Here is a 24,744-nt window from a genome sequence, read left to right as displayed (position 1 = left end):
CCTGAAACTCTTTATTCTGTACTCATGATGGTTTTAGCCTTTCCTTCAACTGGGTGACGAACTATGTGAGAGAAACCTATTGATATTTCAAGGTGGGTCATCATGTTACACACATGTCAAGGCACATATTTCCAGCATTTTATATAGAATTATGGACCAAAACATCACTCATGCTGAATACCATGAGATCAATAGCTTCTGGAGTAACACAATGAAGTCCTGGGTTCATAGTCATAAAAACAATCCATTAATGATTATTCAAATATTGTAACATGTACTCAAAAAACATTATGATTAGAATAATATATTTGAGGCATGTAGTATGTTAAATAAGCTTTTTAGTCTTCTATATATTCTAAGACACTGTTTTAGTTTTACTATGTTACTTATAGGGAAAAGAAAAAACTTTAAGGCCCCAATTTGCCATTGAGTTGAACTATAGCTCAGATAAAATTAGACACCAATTACTTTGTAATTTCTATAAAATGGCTTTTTCATTTTTATATATACTTTTATGATCCTAGTTGTCATTTTTACCCTTGTAAGTATTTGCTTACAATTTTATATATGTATATTCTTTGATCAAAGCCTCCCATTATCCTCTTATCCCTTTCCTTCTTACTAAAGTCTTTTTTCTATCCAATCCCCCTCCCATTCTCACATCTTATATGTGTGATAACTACTGTGTTTAGAGCTGTATATGCATGGATGAGAGCAATTTGCTTAAGTGGGGGCAATGTACTAGTGTCTACACCAATTAGCAGTATTACTGTCCTTCCCCTGCATACTCTGTTTATAGCATTATGAGCCCCTCTCCCATTCATGATGGGATGTTGATGGTCAGGTCCTGTGCAGGTAGCCACTGCTGCTATGAGTTTATGGATACAGGAGTCAGGATACATGACCAGAAGAAAAACATTTTATAGCATTTCTTCTCATCCTTACACTCACTGTGTCTCTGCTTCTGACCATGGGTAGTATGCGAATACAACACTCTTTGGTTCTAAGCACAATTACCAGTTGTGAAACTCTGGACTAACAATTGCTCACTGCAAATAGAAGCTTATCTGACCAAAGGTGAGAGTGATCCCTATGTATAAACAAATATTTATAGGGCAATATAACAGGTGTTCCTCCCCCAGGGTCTACAGCCCTCTTGGTTCCTTTGGACAAATACAGTGGAATTTTGCTCAGCTATAAATTATTAAAAATAATTATGAAATTTATAGGTAAATGGCAGAAATGGGAACTATACTAAGTGAGGTGCCCACACCCCAAGAGACAAACCCTAGATCTTCTTTCCCATGTGTCAAGCCTAGCTTAGAATTCTTAGGTTTATGTATTTAAATTTGAATGCCTGTGGAGGCCAGGAAGTTAGGCTGGGATCATTTAGGAAGAGAAACAGTAATAAGACAGGGAATATAGTTAAATATAGAAGAAAGGATTACTGGAGATGGAAAGATTTCTATGGAGTGGGGGAGAAGGATGGGAGATATTATTGAGGGGAAGCTAAACTCAAATGAACTATGTATGAAACAACTATGTTGAAACCTGATACTATGTAAGCTGATTTAAAAAATATAAGTTAAGAAATAGAATTTGAAGAGAGACAACTATGTTGCATATGTTGTTCCCAAAATTGATGGGTTATTAAATAAAATTCTTGGTGCCCCAGAAGCGCCAAAATAATACAGACTATTGCTAATCCACTTGATTGTCTACCCAAACTAATGATAAGAACCTACTGCTGCATACTCTATACACTTTAGTTGAAATCAAGCTGAAACTGAGCTATTAGATTCCTCACCAGTGGCCATCTTTCATTGTGTCAAAAAGTTCTAGCAAGTCCCTGGGAAGGAAAACTCATCAACGGCTTTGCTCAGCGGTCAAACCCTCCAGCTACGATAGCAACTTTCCCAATGAGATGCACTAGTGGTGTGATTGTTAAGGGGATAACCAACTGCTTCCTCTTTAAATACCTGCAGAAACCAACTGTACCACTGGATCAAGCCATCCAAGTGTTCTCTGATTGGGTTTTAGGCCCGCACTACAGTAGTACCTCAAAAAGCGTCCCATTCCACAGGAGGACCTCATACACAGTACTCAAAAACTGGTTAAAACCTATATTTTTTTCTATTTTAGTTCATTTGAATTGCATTTTATATTCTAAAGAAATGTTTTGTGATAGCAGTCTATAGAACGGGAAAAGATCTTCATCAACCCCACATTTAACAGAGGGCTAGTTTCCAAAATATAAAAAGAACTCAAGAAACTAGAGAGAGAATCCAAATAATCCAATTTTAAAAATGGTTTACAGGCATAAACGTAGAATTCTCAACAGAGGAATCTCAAATGGGACTTAAAGAAATATTCAGCATCCTTAGCCATCAGGTCAATGCAAATCAAACGAATGCACAGATCTATCATACACCTGTCTGAATGGCTAAGACCAAAAACACAAATGACATCTCATGCTGGCAAGGGTGTGAAACAAGGGGACTCCTCCATCATTGGGAGGAGTGAAAACTTGTACAGTCACTTTAGAAATCATTGTATCAGGTTCTCAGAAAACTGGGTATTTATCCATCTCAAGACCCAGCTATATTACTTCTTGACATTTACCAAAAGGATACTCCATCCTACCATAAAGTCATGTAGGCTTAGATTTTTTTTTAATTTACTTTAATAATGATTCTTAAATGCTTTAACCTTCTTCTATCCAACCACCAATCAGAGGTAGTGAAAAGGACAGGTTAATATAGCAAACGAACCTGTCTAGAAATAGTTCTTTTGGACAATTCCAATATTAATTGTCAGGACATCAGCAGTTCAGTTATACAAGTCAGCAATGATAGCTCAATCCACTTTCAAACACTATTCATGAATCAGCAGTGTCAGTTTGATCCAGAAAAAAACATAAGGCTCTGCTGATTGACCCAAGTGGATGTGACAAGAAGCCACTAGAATATCATGAGAAATTCTTTAGGGTGTTTCTCTATATAGTGTCAGGACAAATAATGATCAGTGAAGAAGACAAGGCAAACCAATGCTACAGTGTTGGCAGTGAAGACCAGCAACAGCAAAGCCCAATGAAGACCAGCAAAGTGTGGCAAGGTGAGCCAATGCCACACTGCACCATGTACTATCTATTGGGTTATATTTATACCCTTTCAAACATCACATGCTCTCTCAAGAATCTGCTCTAGCAAAACATCACATGCCTTTTTTCTAGACAGTTTCCAATAAAACATCATATGCCTAGTCTCAACCAAGCATCCTTTCATAAAACAATTTTCAGAAAAAAATGTCACATGACACAATTGTTTCTCCAAAGAAACCAGAAACATTCACTTCAAGGGCACTTGCGCTACTAAGTTAATAGCAGCTTTATGCATAGTAGCCAAAACCTGGAAATAACCTAGATGTCTCTCAACCAAAAAGAAATAGATGAAGAAAATGTGGTACATTTGCATAATAGAGCATTACTTAACTGTTAAAAATGATGACTGTTAGCATTCTGTCTAGGCTCTACCCCAATTACTTGGCAACAGCCAGGTATGCCTGACACACTATAAAAGGGGATGCTTGCTCCCTGCACGCTCTTTTGCTCTCTTGCCTTCTTACTCCAACTCTGTCCTCTCACCCCTTCCCCCCTTTCTTTCCATTCCTCTCCCTCCCTCTCTCTCCACATGTTCATGGCTGGATTCTACTCCTCTACTCTCTCTCTCTCTCTCTCTCTCTCTCTCTCTCTCTCTCTCTCTCTCTCTCTGTGTGTGTGTGTGTGTGTGTGTGTGTGTGTATGTGTATGTACTACCCTCTCAACTCTCCTCCCAAGCCCTGAATAAACTCTATTATATACTATACCATCATGTAGCTCATCCCTCAGGGGAAAGGATGCCCCAGCATGGGCCCACAGAGGCACCCCCTTCCCCCATACCTGACTGCACATCCACCAAACATATTCCTCCTCTCCTTATCTTTTTATAAACACAACAATAACATCATAAAATTTTCAGGTGAAAAATACATCATTCTGAGCAAGGTAACCCAGACACAGAAAGACAAGCAATGGCATATACTCACCTATAAGTGGATATCTATTTATCCACATATACTGCTTATACACACTTATGCTGTAGAATAAAGGATAACTGTTTTAATCCACAGACTGAGAGATGCTAAGCAACAAGGAGGGTTCAAGGGGCAATGCATGAATAATCTCCCTGGAAAGGAGAAATAGAATAGTCATCAAGGGGTTGTGGGGGTGCAGGGGCAGGAACAGGACAGATCAGGTATGAAGAGGATGGAAGGAGAAAGTACTGGGAAAGATAGCTGGAACTGGTGGCATCTTGGGGACCAGCTAGAAATGTAGTGCAATAGAAACTCCCAGGAATCTAGAAGGGTTACCCTAGCTAATGTTCCTAGTAGTGGGAGATACAAAGCCTGAACTGGCTATCTCCTGTAATCAGGCAAGACTTCTGGTGTAGAGATTGAGACATCAACCCAGACTCATAAACTTTGAGCTACAAGTTGCCCTGCTTTCAGAATGTGCTGGAATTATGGAAAGGCGGTGCAGGAAATATGGGAGTGGCTAACCAATGGTAGATCCAACTTGAATCCCACGCCACAAGAAGGAGCCCACCTCTGACCCTACCTGAAGGGCTAGAACCAAGAGGCTTGATAGCCCAGAGACCAAGGATAGAACCAAACACAACTTTCAAATAAAAAACAACAACAACAAAAAAGAGAAAGTCAATTAAATGATTCCTAATTAAACTCTGCTATACTCATAGATCAGTACCTAGCCCAGTTGTCATCAGAGAGGCTTCGTCCAGCTGCTGATAGAAACAGATACAGAAACTCACAGCCAAATGTTAGATGGAGTTTGGGAATGCTGCTGAAGAAAGGAAGGAAGAATTGTAGGAGCTAGGGGGTCAAGGAGACCACAAGCCACAGAATCAACTAACCACGACTCATAGGGACTCACAGAGACTGAACCACAACCAGGGATCCTCTATAGGATAGACTTATGCCCTCTACGTATATGTTACTGTGTGTAACTTGGTCTTCTTGTTAGGAGCTCCCACTCCTAAATGTGACAGCAAGGGCTGTGTCTGACTCTTGCTTGCTTTTGGGACCCTTTTTGTCCAACTGAGTTGTCCAGTCCAGTCTTAATATGAGGACGTGACTAGTCTTGCTGTAACTTGATATAACATGCTTGGTCAACAGCCTGCCCTTTCCTGAAGAGAAACAGAGAATGACAAGATGAGGATGGGGTGCTGGGAAGAAAAGAGAAAGTAACTGTGGTCAAGATGTGTGTGTGTGTGTGTGTGTGTGTGTGTGTGTGTGTGAAAAGCATTCTGTGACGTTTAAAAAATAGAAGCAGCATTATTTCTAGGTAGATTTTGTTCTTTTGTGTGTGTGGCATATGTACGTATGTGGAAGCTCATAGCATGAGAAGCCAGTGGAATACGTTAGCTGTCACCGTCTATTATTCTCTTACTATCTTGAGACATGTCTCTCAACTGTAAGTTAGCTATTTTGCCCAGGCTGCCTGGTCAGGTAGCTCTCAAGAACCACTTGCTCCTGTCCCACAAATGTTGGAATTACAAGAATAGCCATGCATTCATACCCGGGGAACATATCTGTGGGTTCTGGGGATTCAAATTTAAATTCTCCTGTTTGCACAGCAAGCACTCTTACCCACTGCTTTCCCAGCTCCGTGGGTACTTTTTAAATTATAAATTTCGGTGGCTTATATCAATCATGATTACAAAGAAGAAAGAATACTTTCAAAGGGTTTAACTGAAAACCCTATTTACAGGACAGAATGTCTGTCAAAGAATCAAGAAGGAGAGCTTAGCCCAGGCTGAATAGTTTAGATTAGCAAGGGCAAAAATACCCTGTGTATCCCAAGACTTCTGAGTTAGGGGAGAGCCCAAAGACAGCCACAGCTGAGAACAGAGGCTGCTGCCTGAAGGTCTGTAGCCCGCACAGCACTGCACCCTCTACCAAGTAGAATGTGGGTCAATAGAGTCCCTTGCCTCCTCTCTCTATGAGCCAGAGGACAAGGGACTCCGGTTCTGCAGTTTACAGAGCTGAGAACTGGGGAATAGTGGTCATAAAGAAAACAGAAGATTGGAAAGCCAATCGCAATGGGGGATCATAAAAAAGGTTTGAGAGCCAATCTGAGAAGCAGAAAGGAACCAGAGAACACATGTATCTTATTTAATGAATTTGCCCTTTCTATTAAGAGAATTGATTCTTTCCTTCTCTCTTTTCCTCTGCCCTGTTCTGCACAAGTCAGTGTCTGACTGCATTCATCTTTAGAGCATCTTTGTCCCAGTGGCGAACTAATAGCTGGTGACTTAAATCCTTTGTTAAATATAGTGGATTTTAAGGGGAAAAATAAAATGAGGCTGCTTGAGAGAAAATGAGCACATACAAGACAATGCTAGATAATTCTCATAAATATAAATTATAGCTGTATCCGCTAGTTTTCTCCTGCAATGACTGGAGTTCAGCAAGCATTGATTGCATTACTCTCCCCCCTCGGCCCTTTAAAAGGCTCCCTAGGAGTCATAAACAAACTGGCAGGCATGTTCTCTGCTGTTATGAACCAATAGGACACTGTGCTAAGCATCTCATTGTCTTTGTGTCTTACTGTGTTGTCTCTTTCATACAGGAGCACACAGACTGAAAGAACACACCAATTAATGCCAAAAGCTCAAATTTGAACCTTGCATCTCCAAAGCTCCATACTCATTCATTCATTCATTCATTCACTTATTTAACAAATGTTTATTAAATGTCTATTGTGTGGTAAACACAGGAGATTTAAAGCCACCTTAGATTTGGGGGGAAGAAGTAGAGTAGTGGGCTTGGCCTAATGCTGCTTTTATTCTAATTTTAATTTGGGTCCCCAAAACTGCTTACACCAGTGTCTGCATGTAGCTTCTGGGAACCTGCTCCTGGTTGGTTCTGACTGGTAGTCAACAGCTGGGAATGACAGATGCCGCCGATGGCAAGTGTGTCAAACGGGGCCCTGTTTGGGGGCCACTTGTCAACATCTAGTGTTGGGCTCCCAAGGGTAGAGCCGCCTTAACTAGGACACAGGCGGTACACAGCCAAGTCCGGCAATGCACAGTTTATTGAAATTTTCAGCATCTTTTATACAAAAGGCAGAATAAAGATTTTCCCACAGTTTCCAGTTTATGCCAGGTACTGTTTACCTAGCCACAGTTTGTCTTGGTTCAAAGTGACCCAAACCTCATTGCAGACTGAGAAATCTGTCTGTAGTCCAACTCTGAGATGTGCTGCTTCTTATAGTTAAAAACAAAGTTATTTCCTCATGAGAAAATGAACAGGAGGGCCGCTTCCTCGGGTTTGCTGCTTACCTGTAGAACACCAGGGTTCTCTGCTTGACAAAGTGTGCTTCGTCGGGTGTGTCTGCAGAAAGTGACAAAGACCCTGGCTCACAATGGAGCAAGCAAGCTGTGAGCACTCTCCTCATGTCATTTCTCTATAGACAGACAAGGGGCTGGTTTTTGAAATTCCCTGGGCTTAGGACTGGGAGAGAGAGGAGGAGGAGGAAGAAGGAGGTCTGTCATGTGGAAAGAGTATGGAGGAAAGGAGAGACGCCACGCCTGAGAAAAGTGCAGGACAGAGAGCCATGGCCACCTTGTTAATGAGCCAGGAAAGATGTCCCAGAGTGCAGCTGAGTTGGGCAGCCGTCTGGATCCAGAGCAGCCAAGATAGAATACAGAGTTTAGTAAGAAATAACTAGAGATTATTGGAGGGAGATGGATTAACCACATGGAGATCAGCCAATGGCCCAGCTATTGTGCAGACTAAGGCATAATATATAAAGGGTATGTATGTCTTTCACACAAACCATTGAGGTAGGTAGCGAAGCCATGGTCAGGATTCATTTATTAATATTCAGTTCAACAAAGTAGTTCATAATTTCCTAAGATTTCTGTGTGCTGTGGCTCAACTTCACTGGCCATTTAGTCTAGACTCGTGGAGAGCAGAAGTTTAGTGCAGCTGCTGAGAATGAGCTTTTAAGTCACAAGAAGAAAGATGGAAGAGATGGTGTCTATGGGGAAGAAGTTCTAATTGAACAAAATAAATCTGAAAATACTATTGTTCTGCGGACATGCTGCGAAACTTTGGGTATGCAAAGCTTTATCTTCAGCCTTGGGCATGTCCTGCAAAGGTTCAGAGGTATCATACAAGAGTTAAACAACATTACTGAGGAGTTTGCCTCAGTTTTTCACGTTTTAAGGATCTTTAGGGATAAATCCTTACCACCCAAGGCCACTGAACTCATATAAAATCATCCCGAGGGCATTCGTGCAAGTGGCTGTGTAGAACTCCAAAGAATTAGCAGAGGATCCATAAAAATAGTGGGACCATGGTCAGAGAAACATATTTTGTACCTCGCTGAGACCCTGCGATGGTCCTGGGAGCACTAACATAGGAACAGTACATGCGCCTGTGACACTGTCTTCAGTGCATATTTGACTTTTGTGGCAGACCTGAGGTGAGAATCCTTGGAACTTTTGAGCCACCTTTCTTTCTTTCTTCCTTTCTTTCTTCCTTCCTTCCTTTCTTTCTTTCTTTCTTTCTTTCTTTCTTTCTTTCTCTCTCTCTCTCTCTCTCTCTCTCTCTCTCTCTCTCTCTCTCTCTCTCTCTCTCTTCTCTCTCTCTCTCTCCTTCTTTCCTTATCTTTTTTTCTTTTCTTATTTTTGCTTTAACTCTCTGGTTGTTTATCAACCAAAGGTCAGTGCATTTCCCATAGTAACTCCAGGCCCTGTAAAATTACTATCTTGGTTGATATAAACTGTCAGTGGTAGAGAAATCTACTAGTTTCATGTGTCTACATTTATGAGTCACTTCACTAATTATACATTGCATTGTTGACGTGCTTTCAGAGGTGACATGCAGGGCAATCAGTGTGATGCCTAGAAAACAAAGCAAATAAATTATATACCATGCTAATCCTAGAGACGCTTTATTATTTAGTGGTGCTAAATAGATGAGAACTAAACTAAGCTGTTAGTTTTGTACTAACTTTTAGGAAATTAATTTATTCTTTGACAATTTCATACCAGAGTATAATGTGCTCTGGTCGTGCTCAATCCGCATTCTTTCTTATCCCTGCAGTGTCCCTCATTCCACCAGGTTCCCAGGCCACTTTCATGTCTTTACAGTTCCTTTTACAGTATAAAAATTGTGTACTGCATACAATGCAGTACACACACAACAGTACGTTATCTGTAATAGACTCTTTCTGTCTCAGTGGTATCTGCAACAAGCAACAGAGGGTGGCACTGAAGATGAGAATGTGCATGACATTTTACAAAGGACCTGGATGCATCTCCACAGTATAGTGCTTATCTAGCATGTACGAAGCCCTAGACTCCATCCTTAATTCAAATTTAAGTTAAAAGTGTAAAATAAAGGGTGTGTCTGCTCTTGGATCATCAGCCAGCCATGAAACCCTGTCTTACTTGATGCCTATAATGGTTTGTGTATGCTTGGGCCAGGGAGAGGCACTATTAGGAGATGTGGCCTTGTTAGAGTAGGTATGGCCTTGTTGAAGGAAGCCTGTCACTATGGGGATGGGCTTTGAGACCCTCCTGTTAGCTTCCTGGAAGATAGTAGTCTTCTAGAGGCCTTTAGATCAAGATATAGAACTCTCAGCATCTCCTGCACAGTGCCTGCCTGGATGCTGCCATGATAATTGACCAAACCCCTGAACCTGTAAGTCAACCCCAATTAAATGTTGTCCTTCTCCATACTTCTTCATGGGAGTCATTTGTTATGCGATTTGTGCCTTGGGTATTCAGGGCTTCTGGGCTAATAAATATCCACTTATCAGAGATTGCATTCTATGTGTATTCTTTTGTGACTGGGTTACCTGGGTTACCAGGTCCTGATCCTGGAAAGGATTGATCTAGCATTGGAGGGGAATATAAGGACAGAGAAAAAAAGGAGGGAGGTGATTGGAGAATGGATGGAGAGAAGAAGGTTTATGGGACATATGGGGAGGGGGGATCCGGGAAAGGGGAAATCATTTGGAATGTAAACAAAGAATATAGAAAATAAAAATATTAAAAAAAAATGTTGTCCTTTATAAGCATTATCTTGGTCACAGTGTCTGTTCAACAGAAGTAAAACCCTAACTAAGACAATCCCTCTCCTGGATCCTCCAGATTCCTCTCCTTCCTGTGTGATACATTTTCTTCTTATAAATTCATTCATCCATTCCTAAACTGTATCTTTGTACTGTGATTTGTCCTTAAGGCATTTCTCTTTCCTCTCTATTGTCATTCATACTCTCCTTCCTTCAAGACTTCGTGTAATTCTGTGAAATCAGTGCTTCTTATTCACTCCTGAACTCACTTTTTCCAATTCGGACCACTCACATATCTTGGATTTCAATTCAATTGAACCCATCCCAAAACTGTGCTTCTCATGTAGTCTCTCTCTGTTCCAGCTAGCCCCTCTACCTATGGAAAATCTAAAACCTTTGAAACCTTCACATATCTGTGTAGATGTGTTTCAATGAACATTTGTTCTAAGAAACTTTTCTATGTAATGTAACAATAAATTATTTAAATGCCTAGTTATGGTGGTACATGCCTTAGTCTCAGGCATTGAAAAGACTAAGGCAGATGTATTACAAATCCAAGGCTAGATTAGGGGGTTTAGGGAGACTTCTCAAAATGACAATAGTAGTAGTAGTAGTAGTAGTAGTAGTAGTAGTAGTAGTAGTAAATAAATAACAACAATAATAATATAATCCAAAATCTTTCTCCATTAACAGTATACTACATAATTAGAGAAGGAAGTAGAGGTTTAACATCCTTTCTGATCTTTTAAGTAAAATAGTTTCTGTAGAATTATACATTAAAAATTACGCCTTTTCCATTATCATGGACTTCATGTGGAAAATCTTTTGTAAAAAAGTTCTTGTTCAGGTAAAAAATATCAACTTGACAATTATCATTCATTTTCTAAATCTTTCAATGGCCCCTAAAGCTCATTGAACCAAGCTGGGCAGTGTTGAATGAATTGAGCAGGGAGCAAGAGGCACGACAGTCTGCCCTGGCATTTTTGTGTGAGGAGCAATGACAGAAAGGGACCCTAAACCAGGTCAGGCCACACCACTGCCAACAGCATCGTGGAGGAGAGACTCCATAGCAGTGATGTAGCATCTAGTGACTCGGTGTCTGTGGGAACACCTACACCTTTGCAAGAGGTTAGGCTTTTTGCTAACTAGAAGAAGAGTAATAATGGAGACATGGGTGTGACCTGCCAGGGATCTGTGGCATTACAATGAATTTAACCCTTGGAAGAGATTCCCAGCCCGACCTTGGGCCTGGTAATAATGGAAGGTGCAATCAAGATTAGGACTGTCCTGAAATAAATGGGTTGAGCAGGAAAACAGAAACAAGAATACCACAGAGAGGCAAATCCCAGCACAGGCAGGTGGTCGCCTGAGTTATCAAGAGTGAAACTGAAGCATGGCTGAAAGGAGACCCTGGAAAGAGAATAATAGGAAGCCAGGTGCCTCCTCCTGTATCTTGTAAAGTGGGCATCTGAGGGAAGAAGTTGGGGAACATAGGACCCTAACTCCTCACCAGTGTGCTGTGGAGCATTCTAAGCCGGAGACTCATCCCTGTTGCCTTAACTGATTTTCTCCAACACCTGGGGAATACTCTTCATACTTAGAACCAGGCAGTTATGGAACTTTAATTATTAAGAGATGGCTCACATACACGGAAAAGATAATATAAAAAGATGAAGATGTGGCCATTGCAGTCAGATAGACCTTGTCTGATGTCAGCTCTGTGGCTGTGTTGAGACGGGATGTGCTAAGTCTCACTTTCCTGTACGTGGAAAGTGAGAAGACCATACCTTCCCCAAAGATTTCCAGAGAGTCATTGAGATAACTGGCATTCTATGCATTTATTTCTTTTCCTGGCCATTTCCACTGACATATGAAGCCTTAGAAGCTTAAAGTCCCCGACTGTTTTCATCCCTTTTATGTTCCTGGTGCCTAGAAGAATTCCTGGAAAGTCACTAACAAATGTCATGATGTTTAGAACTTCCACCTAATGATGCTTATAGTTGAAAATAATGGCGCAAGCAATAGAAAGCCAGAACTTGATGCTCAAGGAAGCCCAGGTGGTGAATCACAGACCTCATAACAGTGTCACTTCAACAGTTAATAAATGTTCCTATTAACTATCTTCCTGAAAATGTCTTATTTTTTCAGTGGAGAAAAAAATTTCCATATTTTTTACTACATTTATGCTGGGTTAGCAGAAAAGAAGAAACTAGCCCTTTACAAATTGCCTGAAAACAAGCCACCCAGGTAAGCTATCTGGCTGTACTTGTTCGGTTGGTTTGGTTTGGTTTGGTTTGGTTTGGTTTGGTTTGGTTTGGTTTGGTTTGGTTTGGTTTGGTTTGGTTTGGTTTGGTTTGGTTTAGTTTTCCAGACAGGGTTTCTCAGTGTAGCTATGGCTGTCCTGAAATTTACTCTGTAGACCAGGCTGGTCTTGAACTCATGGAAATCTTCATGCCTCTGCCTCCTGAGTTCTTGGGTGATAATTTTTCTCTTTTAATATAATTTTAGATTTTTATCCTTCCTCTCATACTTTCTTCAGGTACTTACAAAATGACAACCTCAGAACAGTACAGGACATGATAAACAATAGTTCCTATAAATCCCAGTATGAACTGATTGAACAATGTTTCAAAGTCATAGGTTTTACAATGGAGGTAAGTACCAAAGACATTGGAACTACTTATGTAAGTATCTTTTAAAAGTCTTCACTAATGATGAGAAATACCTAACTCATTGACTGGTTAATATATCAGGAATTATGCTCAAAGCTTTATACAGCAGCCACTCCCATTATGGGTGTGAATGTTTATAAGTGTGAAGCATATGTGCATATATATATATATATATATATATATATATATATATATATATATATATATGTGTGTGTGTGTGTGTGTGTGTGTGTGTGTGTGTGTGTGTGTGTGTGTACGTGCATTTAGGGCCCTGGAGTCAAGATCAGGTGTCATTACTTGCTGGTTCTCCACCTATACTTTGAGACAGAGTGTCTCGCTGAACTTGAAGCATATTAATTTTGCTAGCCTGATGGGCAGATGAACTTCAGGAACCCTCTTATATAAAATTAATTATTTTAATGTAAATGTAAGTAGTAACCAGTGAGTTACTCCCAGCTGCTGTATTTCTCTACATTTGCTAGTCCCCAATAACCACACAGAGAAACTAAGATTTATTCCAAGCCACACCACAAGACTGGACAGTTAAACGATCTATAATAACCCCATGTTAATCTGGCTTCTTCTCATCTCCATCCCATGACTTTTACATATTATTATTGAACTGGCTCTTTGGGCTTCAGATGTTTTTTATCTCATGGTGTCTTCTCAGATCCTTTTCTCCTCATGACTATCTGAATTAACACCCTACCTGGTAGAAGTTTCTGCCCTAATCTCTCTTCTTTCCATTCATTAGGTGATCAGCAATTATTGACAAGACAGAGAATAAATAGTAAGAATTGTTTATACAAGCTTGGGACAGGAGATTCTAGATATAAACATCATAATGTTGTGTCTGGATTGAAACAAGACATGAGGACAGGAAATCAACATTTCAATAACATAAGGATAATCTTTACACTGTGCACAGACACATGCCTCCACTCCTACCTCCAGCTCCCAGCTGTGGCCAGGCTTTTGAGTTCTGGGGATCTTAATTTGGGGTCCTAATGTTTCCAGCAGATAACTGGGGCATCTCCTCAGCCTCAATATAAAGTCTTTTATCGTGTTTCTGATTCTTCTTTAGTAATGTACCTGTTCATATTTTTGTGTCCTTTTTTAGTTACTTGAATTTTGCTAGGAAATAAACTCTCACGTTTAAGCCATAGATTTGATTGCTGGGTTTTCTTGTGCTATTTAATTTTTTCCTGTATCTCTAGCTTTATTTTTTTTAATTTTAGTTTTTTAATACATCTATAGGTGTCATCTAAATTACTGGGTTTCGTTGTAACATTTCTATCATCTGTATTATTACATTGTACTTGCTAGCTCATTGATCTGCTGTCCCTGCTGCCTCGAGTTGGTCCCCTTGTCCTCCACTTCTGCCCTCTGCCTTTCCAGTGACTTCTCCTTTACTCTCTTTTTTTTCATAATTTTTTAAAAATTTTATTCGATATATTTTTATTTACATTTCAAATTATTTCACTTTTTCTGGTCCCCTACTCCCCGAAAGTTACATAAGCCCCCTTCCCTCCCCCTGTTCTCCCACCCACCCCTTCCCACTTCCCTGCTCTGGTTTTGCCTTGTACTGCTTCACTGAGTCTTTCCAGAATCAGGGGCCACTCCTCCGTTCTTCTTGTACCTCATTTGATGTGTGGATTATGTTTTGGGTATTCCAGTTTTCCAGGCTAATATCCACTTATTAGTGAGTGCATACTATGATTGATCTTTTGAGACTGGGTTACCTCACTTAGTATGATGTTCTCTAGCTCCATCCATTTGCCTAAGAATTTCATGAATTCATTGTTTCTAATGGCTGAATAGTACTCCATTGTGTAGATATACCACATTTTTTGCATCCATTCTTCTGTTGAGGGATACCTGGGTCAATATATTCTATATATTGTTATTTTAATCTCCATTTATTAACTTCTCTCTTGATCACTATTATCTCTTAGCATCTTTGGAATTTCTCTTGTTCTTGTTTTATAGCACTCTGATATGTATCATTAAGCTTTTTATTTAAGATCTATCTAATTTTTATATCTATAACCTTTTTTCATAGAATTGCCTTAAACTGTATCCTAAATGTGCTGGTAATTTTTACTTTTATTTTTATTTGACTCTGTTTTTTAAATTTCTTTTCCCTGATGGTTTTTTTTTTTTTTCAGTGATTCACTGGTCATTCAAGAACTGTCTCAGGACTGATCTAAAGTTTCAAAGCATTTTTTAAATTCTTTTTCTTGGATATTTTCTTTATTTACATTTCAAATGTTATCCCCTTTCCTGGTCCCTCCCCCAAAACTCCCTATCTCATCCTCCCTCCCCTGCTTCTATGAGGGCATCCCCCCACCCACCCGCTCCCACCTCCCCACCCTCGAATTCCCCTACACTTGGGCATCAAGCCCTCACACGACCAAGGGCCTCTCCTCCCATTGATGCCTGACAAGACAAGGCTATCCGCTGCTACATATGCAACTGGAGCCATGGGTCTCTCTGTGTGTATACCTTGGTTGGTGGCTTAGTCCCTGGGAGCTCTGGGGGTCCCTGGTTGGTTGATATTATTGCTCTTCCTATGGGGTTGCAAGCCCCTTCAGCTCCTTCAGTTCTTTCTCTAACTCCTCCATTGGAGACCCCATTAGGGACCCCATAATCAGTCCAATGGTTGGCTGTGAGCATTTGCCATTGTATTTGTCAGGCTCTAGCATAGGCTCTTAGGAGACTGCTATATTAGGCTCCTATCAGCATGCACTTTTTGGTATCCACAATAGTGTCTGGGTTTTGTGACTGTATATGGGACTGATCACCAGCTGGGGCAGTCTCTGGATGGCCTTTCCTTCAGTCTCTGCTCCACACTCTGCAGTGAGTATTTTGTTTCTCTTTCTAAGAAGGACCAAAGCACCCACACTTTGGTCTTCCTTCTTGAGCTTCATGTAGTCTGTGAATTGTATCTTGGTATTGTGAGCATTTGGGCTAATATCCACTTATCATTGAGTGCATACCACATGTGTTCTTTTGTAATTGGGTTACCTCACTGAGGATGATATTTTCTAGTTCCACATGTTAGGGTGACTCCTGATGATAAAGGTGTTCTTGTTGCTACTTCATTTTACTACTGCTATGAATCATAATTTAAATATCTGATATGCAGGATGACTGATGATATGTGACCCCACACGCACACAAGAGGGTCGAGACCTACAAGTTGAGGATGACTGTGCTAGAGGAATCTCCTTATCAAAACCTGGAATTGGATTTGAGGCTTGTGACAGCTGTGAGTTTGTCCTGTATTTAGGATTGCCAGTCTCTTTTTCACCAGGACTATGTAGATTTTTGCTTCTTTTTATTCAATTTTTAAATTTAGCATAGACAGTAAAAGGTTTCATTGAGTCTTTCTCCTAAGTGTGTGGCATTTTCTTAGTCCCAAGTTTCGCACTCCACAACTGCCCTCCCGACCTACTGCCTTCCTTACTGGTTGGTCCCTTACTGTCTTCTGCTTTTTCTGGGTTTCTGTAGGATGCGGTTTATGATTCATTGTCCCCTACCAGGGAGCTGTTGAAGCCCTTCAGTGTGTCTTGCTTCTTTTTGGCATTTGATGCCTGTCATTTTCTCTGTGGTTTTCAATGTGTTTTCTCTTTTTGAAATATAATCTATCTTTTTGCCCCCTTTATTCTGACCCTTCCTTACTATATCAGTCGGAGACAACTTCTGGTCCCTAACATTATTTAGAGTATATTTTCCTTTCAAATTTTCCATGTGTATAGGTTTCATTATTGTTTCCTTTTGTCTTTAATTTTGCTTTTACATGGTTTTAAAACTTCTTTTGGTGTGTGTGTGTGTGTGTGTGTGTGTGTGTGTGTGTGTGCTATTGTACATCTACATATAAGTGTGGGTGTGCACATGCCACAGTGCAACTGCAGAAGTTACAGAACACATCTTGGGTGTTGTTTGTCCTAGGTCTTCCAACTTGTTTGAAACAGAGTATCTCTAATGATTTCCACTGTTGCTTAGCTAGCACTGGAGAGGCAGGGGCAGAGGCAGGGGAATCATGAGTTTTAGGCCAGCCTAGGCTTCATAGTGAGATCCTCTCTCAGAAACCAAACAGGGCTGAGGAGATTGCTCAAGAGGTAGAAGCACTAAGTTTACAAGCATGAGGAGATGAGTGAGTTCAAGTCTCTAGAACCCACAGACAAAGCTAGGTGTGGCCAAGTGCACCTGTAACTCTAGCACTGTGAGGGGCAGAGATGGGAGGATCCCAAGGCTGACTGGCCACCAGCCTAGCTCCAGGTTGACAGAGACCCTGACTCAGGGGAATAAGGTCTAGCATGGCAGAACTGAAGTCCTCTCTTCTAAAAACAATCTCCAAATGTGGATTTCTGCTGCTGTGACACTGGCAGCAGGTAGATTCCCAAGCCTGTTCATTAAAAAGAGCATACATCGATTCAAGTGGTATTCAGTTTCCTTTAAGAACTACCTTATGAGAGCAGACTTGAAAATAAATGTTTGGGTTGTATGCAATGACTACAAGAATTGAAAGTGATATGATGTTAGCTACCCTGAATTCAGATATCAGAAATCAAAACTACTATAGAACATTGTTAGGTAGTAATCGAACAGTTTCTGACACAATGAAAAGTTTTACAATCTCATTTGTCATTCCCTAATGAATGGATGTTATGAGATATTTCAGTTTTTCAGACAGATTTTTCTAATGGGTCCTTCTGCAGAGCCTGAAGGAATTTACCTTTGATGGAGTAATTCCTACTTACCTGGCTACTCTTATAACCTTGGAAAGCTTGGGTACCAAGTTCTGAATATACATGGCTATTTTGTTTCTAAATGTTTTAACTGATTGAGGGACAAGTAAGTGAGATATAATTTGAGGAGCCAGAAGAGACCTGAAAATTTGTTTCAGGAACCAACCAAGGAGAATTAACTCCTTCTGGAACTAGAGGTAACGTTATTACAATGATTCCTCCCAAGGAGTTCTCTACTTTTGCAACAAGGTAGTAAATTATAAGGACAAGAGAGCTGTGGTCTGAATTCAGTGGCAAGCCAAGGTTGAGCACATTCTCAGACAATTACTTCACTCAGCTCCAGTTAAAGCTGAGTAGCTTTTTGCTTTAGAAATAAACACTCCAACTTGATTGTCCTTATTTTTTAATGATGCATTCTCTCTCTCTCTCTCTCTCTCTCTCTCTCTCTCTCTCCCTCCCTCTCTCTCTCTCTCTCTCTCTCTCTCTCCATTGATGAATGGACTCTACCTGGAGCTTTTATTTGGCAACTTAAGCTATCCATTCTGTAACTAGCAAGCTATAGCTGTTACTTGGGAACCTACTGATGCTGTGGTTGTGGTTTCCATGGCAAAAAGAATATGACTAGTTCCTTTTTTCCTCTGTTAATTCACAAAATAGCCTCTAGCTTATAAAATAGAACAAAAATCTCATATCTCTTTAAAGACTTTTGGAACAGTTTGCAGACTTTGCTATTAGCTGAGTCATAGACTATCAAGAATTTTCTTCCAGTGAGACAACATCTGGTTCTTGAAGACTACGATGTGAAATTCATTTGCTTGTTTGCACTCAAAATGACAGAGGAAGAGGAGGAAGACGAGAAGAAAGAAGAGACATTAGTGATGGCAGTGGACAGGGCAGAGTGAATACATTGTTGTGTTGAGATAGGAGAATTTGCTTGATTAATAACACCCATTGCATGTTATGTGCTATGATATGAATGAACCCATTAGGAACCCCATGAGAAGGGTGACAGAGTCTGTTACAGACCGTGGGTCTGCTGTGGGATAACCAGGGTCCTCTGGTCCAGGAAGGCACAGGTCCGGCTGAGATGACAGACAGAACAAACCACACACACACACACAGAGGCGGTTTGAACTGAATGTATTTTGGAGCTCTAAGGCAAGGATTTTTATACAGGAAGAGTTGGTATTACCATTTCAAAAGATGTAGCCAGTGAGGTAGGTACAATTATCATAGCCATTTGGTACAAGGAATGCAACATCAATCAGGAACAAAGTTTCTCAAGTAACAGATACAGAAGATCAATTTACAGATGCCATCAAACTTCCTGATTAGAATATAGAGTCACTCATAGTTTACAGCAAGCCTTCAAAGAGTTTGAAGTTTCTTATACCACCTGGGTCTTAACAAGTTCTTGTGAGAAATCCTTATCTAACATTTAGCCTTCTATCTTGTGAAACAAAACTTCCTGAGTAAATCAATGCTTTCAGTACCGGAGTGCCCGAGCCATCCTCATACACATACGCACAGCCATAAAAACCTGCATGTGTTTGGAAGGTAGTAATTATGTAAATAACTATGAAGCAAGGCATTGCAATTCTGAAAAGGGGGTTTGGTGGGTCAGTGAGTTGACTTCAAAGACCGGATTATCAGCCAGGCCTTAGGAATCCCAAAAGAGAGAAAAGGAGGAAGTCAGGGCAAACTGCTACTTGAGAACTAAGGGCCCATCTTAAATAGCCAGAAAGTAAGAGAGTACAGTAAATTGCCAGGTGAGATTATCAGCTTCCACAGCTTCCAGAGAGTTCCGTTATTCCCAGGAGGCATTTCTTTTCCGCCTCTGACTGTAAAATATCATTTTTACAGACATCACTGGGCCACCGCGGCAAGAGTCTGTGCCAATATATTCCATGTAGTCTAAATGGTAGATTCCAGTCATGTTAAAATCATTGTATTGTTCTTAATTTTAGGGAACAAAGTCTAAACCATAGCATCTAGATATGTAGATGGCTGAGAGCTCTCAGGAAATTGATCTTTTTATTGCTAGTGAATAAGTATGTTCATAATGGCTTTCAGTCTGAGAGAGCAACTCTGCCTTTGCGTTTATGTGCTCAGTCATATGTGGGTGATATGAAAAGATGGTAGAAAAGCTGTGGAGATACCTCATGGAGATTCTATTCTTTTCCAAATATAGCTTCATACTTATCCATTCAATAAATCCTATGTATGCTTAAACTTGGAATACATGGCTTGAAATAGATGAATGGTATTCACAGATTGAAGCAAACCTGTAGCCATTTCAGTGTCATTCAACATTGCTCTACCAAGTAAGAGAAATGCTTTAGTCGGTGTCCAGAAATGGCCACTTTAATCTTTTTTCCCCATTTTCTTTATACTGAGGATTTAATTTATAGTCTCGCACTATAGATACTGTGGCACTAAGATACATGCCCAAGCCTTTGCTACTCAGGCTGTCCTCAAACTCTTAAAGTCACTCTGTAGCCCAGGCAGGTCTTCAACTTGTGATCCTCCTGCCTCAGCCTGGTGGGATTACAGCCTGCACCACCAGAACTGGCTTGAAATGTTTGCTCCTATTGTTGCTCAAAAAACAAAGATCTTCTCCCCACCCCCTGCCCCTGCCTTCTGTAATGCAACTAGTGTACCCCTAACTCTACCCCTCTGCCAATTCTTTCTTGGACATAGTCACTTCCAACACCTCTGTCGCAGTTCAAGTTCAAATCTGGCACCGCCCCTTTCTTTATCACTTCTCTCCCTAAGTTCTTACCAGTCCTTCAGAGATCCAGAGGTTTCTGTCTTAGAAATAAGGAGCCAGCTTTAAAATGATTTGTTTACATCTAAGAAGTACTCTTAAGACGCAGTGTTCACTTACATCTCTCTTGATGGCAGACAGAGTTGAATAACAACAAAATGAAAGCAACTTTGTGCTTAGATCAACCTGTGAATTATTGTTCATGCATGCCAAACTGTGTTTTCCAAACTTAAACATATTCAGAGTACACTGAACATCTAAATATGACCCTTAGGTTAGAATGGTCTGGAATATCTGTTTCTGGTGCTGAAGCATCACCTGTGCTGATTGTTCTATGAAAGGTGTTCCTCTGGCTCAAGGTGACCATCTCTGGACATTCTCCATTGCAGACTGACCCCAAGAATTAAATGAGGGCATCCTGGCCTGGTTCAGAGTCACTAGACATGAACTTAGTGGTGTGTTGTGTCTGCTGTAACCCAGTCCCGAATTGACTACGCTCCTCCTTCAGGCTTTCTTGGATCTGTTCTTTGTCAGTAGCTGAAAGAAGAGCTTCAACACAGGGCCCAGCAGCATAGTTCCCACCCTCTCTGATCACAGCATCCCATCTTTACAGCATTCTGTTCTGCTACACGGTGCCTTTAGCTGTGCTTTTCTCTATCCTTCCTCCTCAGTATTGGCAACACCCACAGTGCCCGTGTCCCTCAAATCTTCCCAAGGTTTACAGACCATGTGTGCATTTGTGATTCAGCACTAAGCAAAGTAATGACAAACAAATCAAAGTTAAACAATTTCTAAAAATAACACAAATCAGAAAACTTCAAAAAGTTAAAGACATGTGATTTCCTAAACCACTTTGCTACTATAATTTTACAATAAATAATAAGAGGTCTGATGACTCAACTCATTTCCAGAACATTTTTACCATACCATTTAGTCCCACATTAAAACAGGCACTTTTGTTTTTCTTTGCATAAAGCCATGTGTTGTGTCTAAAAGAAGAGGGACCTTTGTTTACTCCTTTAAATTTTTTTTCCACCATTTCCTATAATAGTCTAAAGTGACAAGCTGAGGTGTTTTCTTTGGATTCTCAGCCAGAATTTTAGTTGAGGTCAAACAGGACTTATGAAACAAAGTAACCATTTTAAGCATCACAAAGAGCATCACGCTTCCCTGAATACCTCAGTTGTTGAGATTAGTTGTGCCAATTATGGAAAGAGTATGCATGCTCCTTCTACCCAGTCATATACTAATAATACAGAAGTAATACTTTGATGCACAGGTATAGTTATCATACAAAAATCATAAGACAAATCACAATTTTAGACTTACACAATTCAGTCATCAATGGTGGCTTGAACTGATGGATGAGACCAAGGATGCAGCTGGAGTATGCTAATTCCCTGCTAGGGACTCAGTGTCCCTGAACTGAACATACAGTATGTGAGTTCCCGTAACATCAGGTCCTCAACCTGCCTCCTCTGTCTTTTGTCAATGGGAACATCAGCACCTTGCTCTTCCACAGACTAGAGTATGTCAAGTCACATTCTACAGGGAGGGAATCCCCTTTTCCTGACCTACTATGTGGCTAGTGACCTGATTTTCAGTACAGGCAATGGCTTCCTTTCCTTCCACTCCTTTGCATGGGTTTCAGGAAATGTCAAGTATGGATTTTGGCTATAAGAAAGGAATGTCAGCCATCCGAAGTTATTCATGTGAAAATTCTTTGTTTAGTTCTGTACCCGACTTTTTAATAGGGTTATTTGGTTCTCTGTGTTCTACCTTCTTGAGTTCTTTGTATATATTAGATATTAGCCCTCTGTTGGATTTAGGGTTGGTGAACATCCTTTCCCAATCTGTTGGTGGATGTTTTGTCCTTTTGACAGTGTCCTTTGCCTTACAGAAACTTTGTAGTTTTATGAGCTCCCATTTGTCAATTCTTGATCTTAGAGCATAAGCTATTGGTGTTCTGTTCAGGAACTTTTCTCCTGTGCCTATGTCCTCAAGAGTCTTCCCTAGTTTCTTTTCTATTAGTTTCAGTGTATCAGGTTTTATGGGGAGGTCCTTGATCCACTTGGAGTTGAGCTTAGTACAAGGAGATAAAAATGGATCCTTTCACATTCTTCTGCATGCTGACCTCCAATTGAAGCAGCAACATTTGTTGAAAAGGCTATCTTTTTTCCACTGGATGCTTTCAGTTCCTTTGTCGAAGATCAAGTGGCCATAGGTGTCTGGGTTCATTTCTGGGTCTTCAATCCTATTCCATTGATCTGCTTGCCTGACATTGTACCAATACCATGCAGTTTTTATCACTATTGCTCTGTAGTAATGTTTGAGGTCTGGCATACTGATTCCCCTAGAAGTTGTTTTACTGTTGAGAACAGTTTTAGCTATCCTGGGTTTTTTGTTATTCTAGATGAATTTGAGAATTGCTCTTTCTAGCTCTATGAAGAACTGAGTTGGGATTTTGATGGGAATTGCATTGAATCTGTAGATTGCTTTTGGCAAGATGGACATTTTAACTATATTAATCCTGCCAATCCATGAGAATGGAAGGTTTTTCCATTTTCTGAAGTCTTCTTCAAGTTCCTCCTTCAGAGATCTGAAGTTCTTGTCATAAAGGTCTTTCACTTGTTTGGTTAGAGTCACCCCAAGATACTTTATGCTGTTTGGTGCTATTGTGAAGGGTGTCATTTCCCTAATTTCTTTCTCAGTCTGCTTATCCTTTGAGTATAGACAGGCTACTGATTTGCTTGAGTTGATTTTGTAACCAGCCACTTTGCTGAAATTTTTTATCAGCTGTAGGAGTTCTCTGGTAGAGTTTTTTGGGTTACGTAAGTATACTATCATATCATCTGCAAATAGTGATAGTTTGACTTATTCCTTTCCAATTTGTATCCCTTTAACCTCCTTATGTTGTCTAATTGCTCTAGCTAGGACTTCAAGAACTATATTGAAAAGATATGGAGAGAGGGAGCAGCCTTGTCGAGTCCCTGATTTTAGTGGGATTGCTTCAAGTTTCTCTCCATTTAGTTTGATGTTGGCTACCGGTTTGCTATATATTGCTTTTACTGTGTTTAGACATGGGCCTTGAATTCCTGTCCTTTCCAAGACTTTTAGCATGAAAGGATGCTGAATTTTGTCAAATGCTTTCTCAGCATCTAATGAGATGATCATGTGGGGTTTTTTTTTTCTTTGAGTTTGTTTATGTAGTGGATAGCATTGATGGATTTCCTTATATTGAACCATCCCTGCATCCCTGGGATGAAGCTTACTTGATCATGGTGGATGATCGTTTTGATGTGTTCTTGAATTCAGTGGGCAAGAATTTTATTGAGTATTTTTGCATTGATATTCATAAGGGAAATTGGCCTGAAATTCTCTTTCTTAGTTGGATCTTTGTGTGGTTTTGGTATCAGCGTAATTGTGGCTTTGTAGAAGGAGTTGGGTAGTGTTCCTTCTATTTCTATTTGTTGGAATAGTTTGAAGAGTATTGGTGTTAAGTCTTCTTTGAAGGTCTGATAGAATTCTGCACTAAAACCATCTGGTCCTGTGCTTTTTTTGGTCGGAAGGCTTTCTATGACCCCTTCTATTTCTTTAGGGGTTATGGATCTGTTTAGATGATCTATTTGATCCTGAAATGTTCAATATCATTAATCATTGGGGAAATGCAAATCAAAACAACCCTGAGATTTCACCTCACACCAGTCAGAATGGCTAAGGCCAAAAACTCAGGAGACAGCAGGTGTTGGCGAGGATATGGAGAAAGAGCAACACTCCTCCACTGCTGGTGGGATTGCAAGATGGTGCAACCACTTTGGAAATCAGTCTGGCAGTTCCTCAGAAATCTGGGCATGACACTTCTGGAGGACCCTGCTATACCACTCCTGAGCATATACCCAGAGGATTCCCCAGAATGCAAGAAGGACACATGTTCCACTATGTTCATAGAAGCCCTATTTGTAGTAGCTAGAAGCTGGAAAGAACCCGGGTGTCCCTCAATGGATACAAAAAAATGTGGTATATTTACACAGTGGAATACTATTCAGCCATTAGAAACAATGATTTCTCTCTCTCTCTCTCTCTCTCTCTCTCTCTCTCTCTCTCTCTCTCATTCTCTCTCTCTCTCTTTTCTCTCTCTCTCTCTCTCTCTCTCTCTCTCTCTCTCTCTCTTTCTCTCTCTCTCTCTCTTTCTCTCTCTCTCTCTCTCTCTCTCTCTCTCTCTCTCTCTCTCTCTCTCTCTCTCTCTCTCTCTCTTTGGTTTTTTGAGACAAGGTTTCTTTGTATAGTTCTGACTGTCCTGGAACAGACATTCATGAACAGAATTCATGAAATTCTTAGACAAATGGATGGAGCTGGAGAACATCATACTAAGTGAAGTAACTCAGTCTCAAAAGATCAATCATGGTATGC

The 24,744-nt window shown here is 40.4% G+C and overlaps 1 protein-coding gene across 1 annotated transcript in view; it reads left to right on the top strand.

Annotated features, from left to right (window-relative positions):
* Positions 1-24,744, top strand: part of Myo3a (myosin IIIA) — a 189,989-nt gene that overhangs the window by 78,670 nt on the left and 86,575 nt on the right. Inside the window, exons 14-15 of the mRNA XM_052156948.1 lie at positions 12,290-12,388; positions 12,681-12,795. Of these exons, the coding sequence (XP_052012908.1) occupies positions 12,290-12,388; positions 12,681-12,795 (214 nt within the window). The remainder of the gene's footprint in view (positions 1-12,289; positions 12,389-12,680; positions 12,796-24,744) is intronic.

Source organism: Apodemus sylvaticus, chromosome 14, assembly GCF_947179515.1.
Source record: "Apodemus sylvaticus chromosome 14, mApoSyl1.1, whole genome shotgun sequence".
Lineage (NCBI taxonomy): Eukaryota > Metazoa > Chordata > Mammalia > Rodentia > Muridae > Apodemus > Apodemus sylvaticus.
The sequence above is the reverse complement of the archived record's forward strand: the minus strand, read 5'-3'. Positions and strand labels throughout refer to the sequence as shown.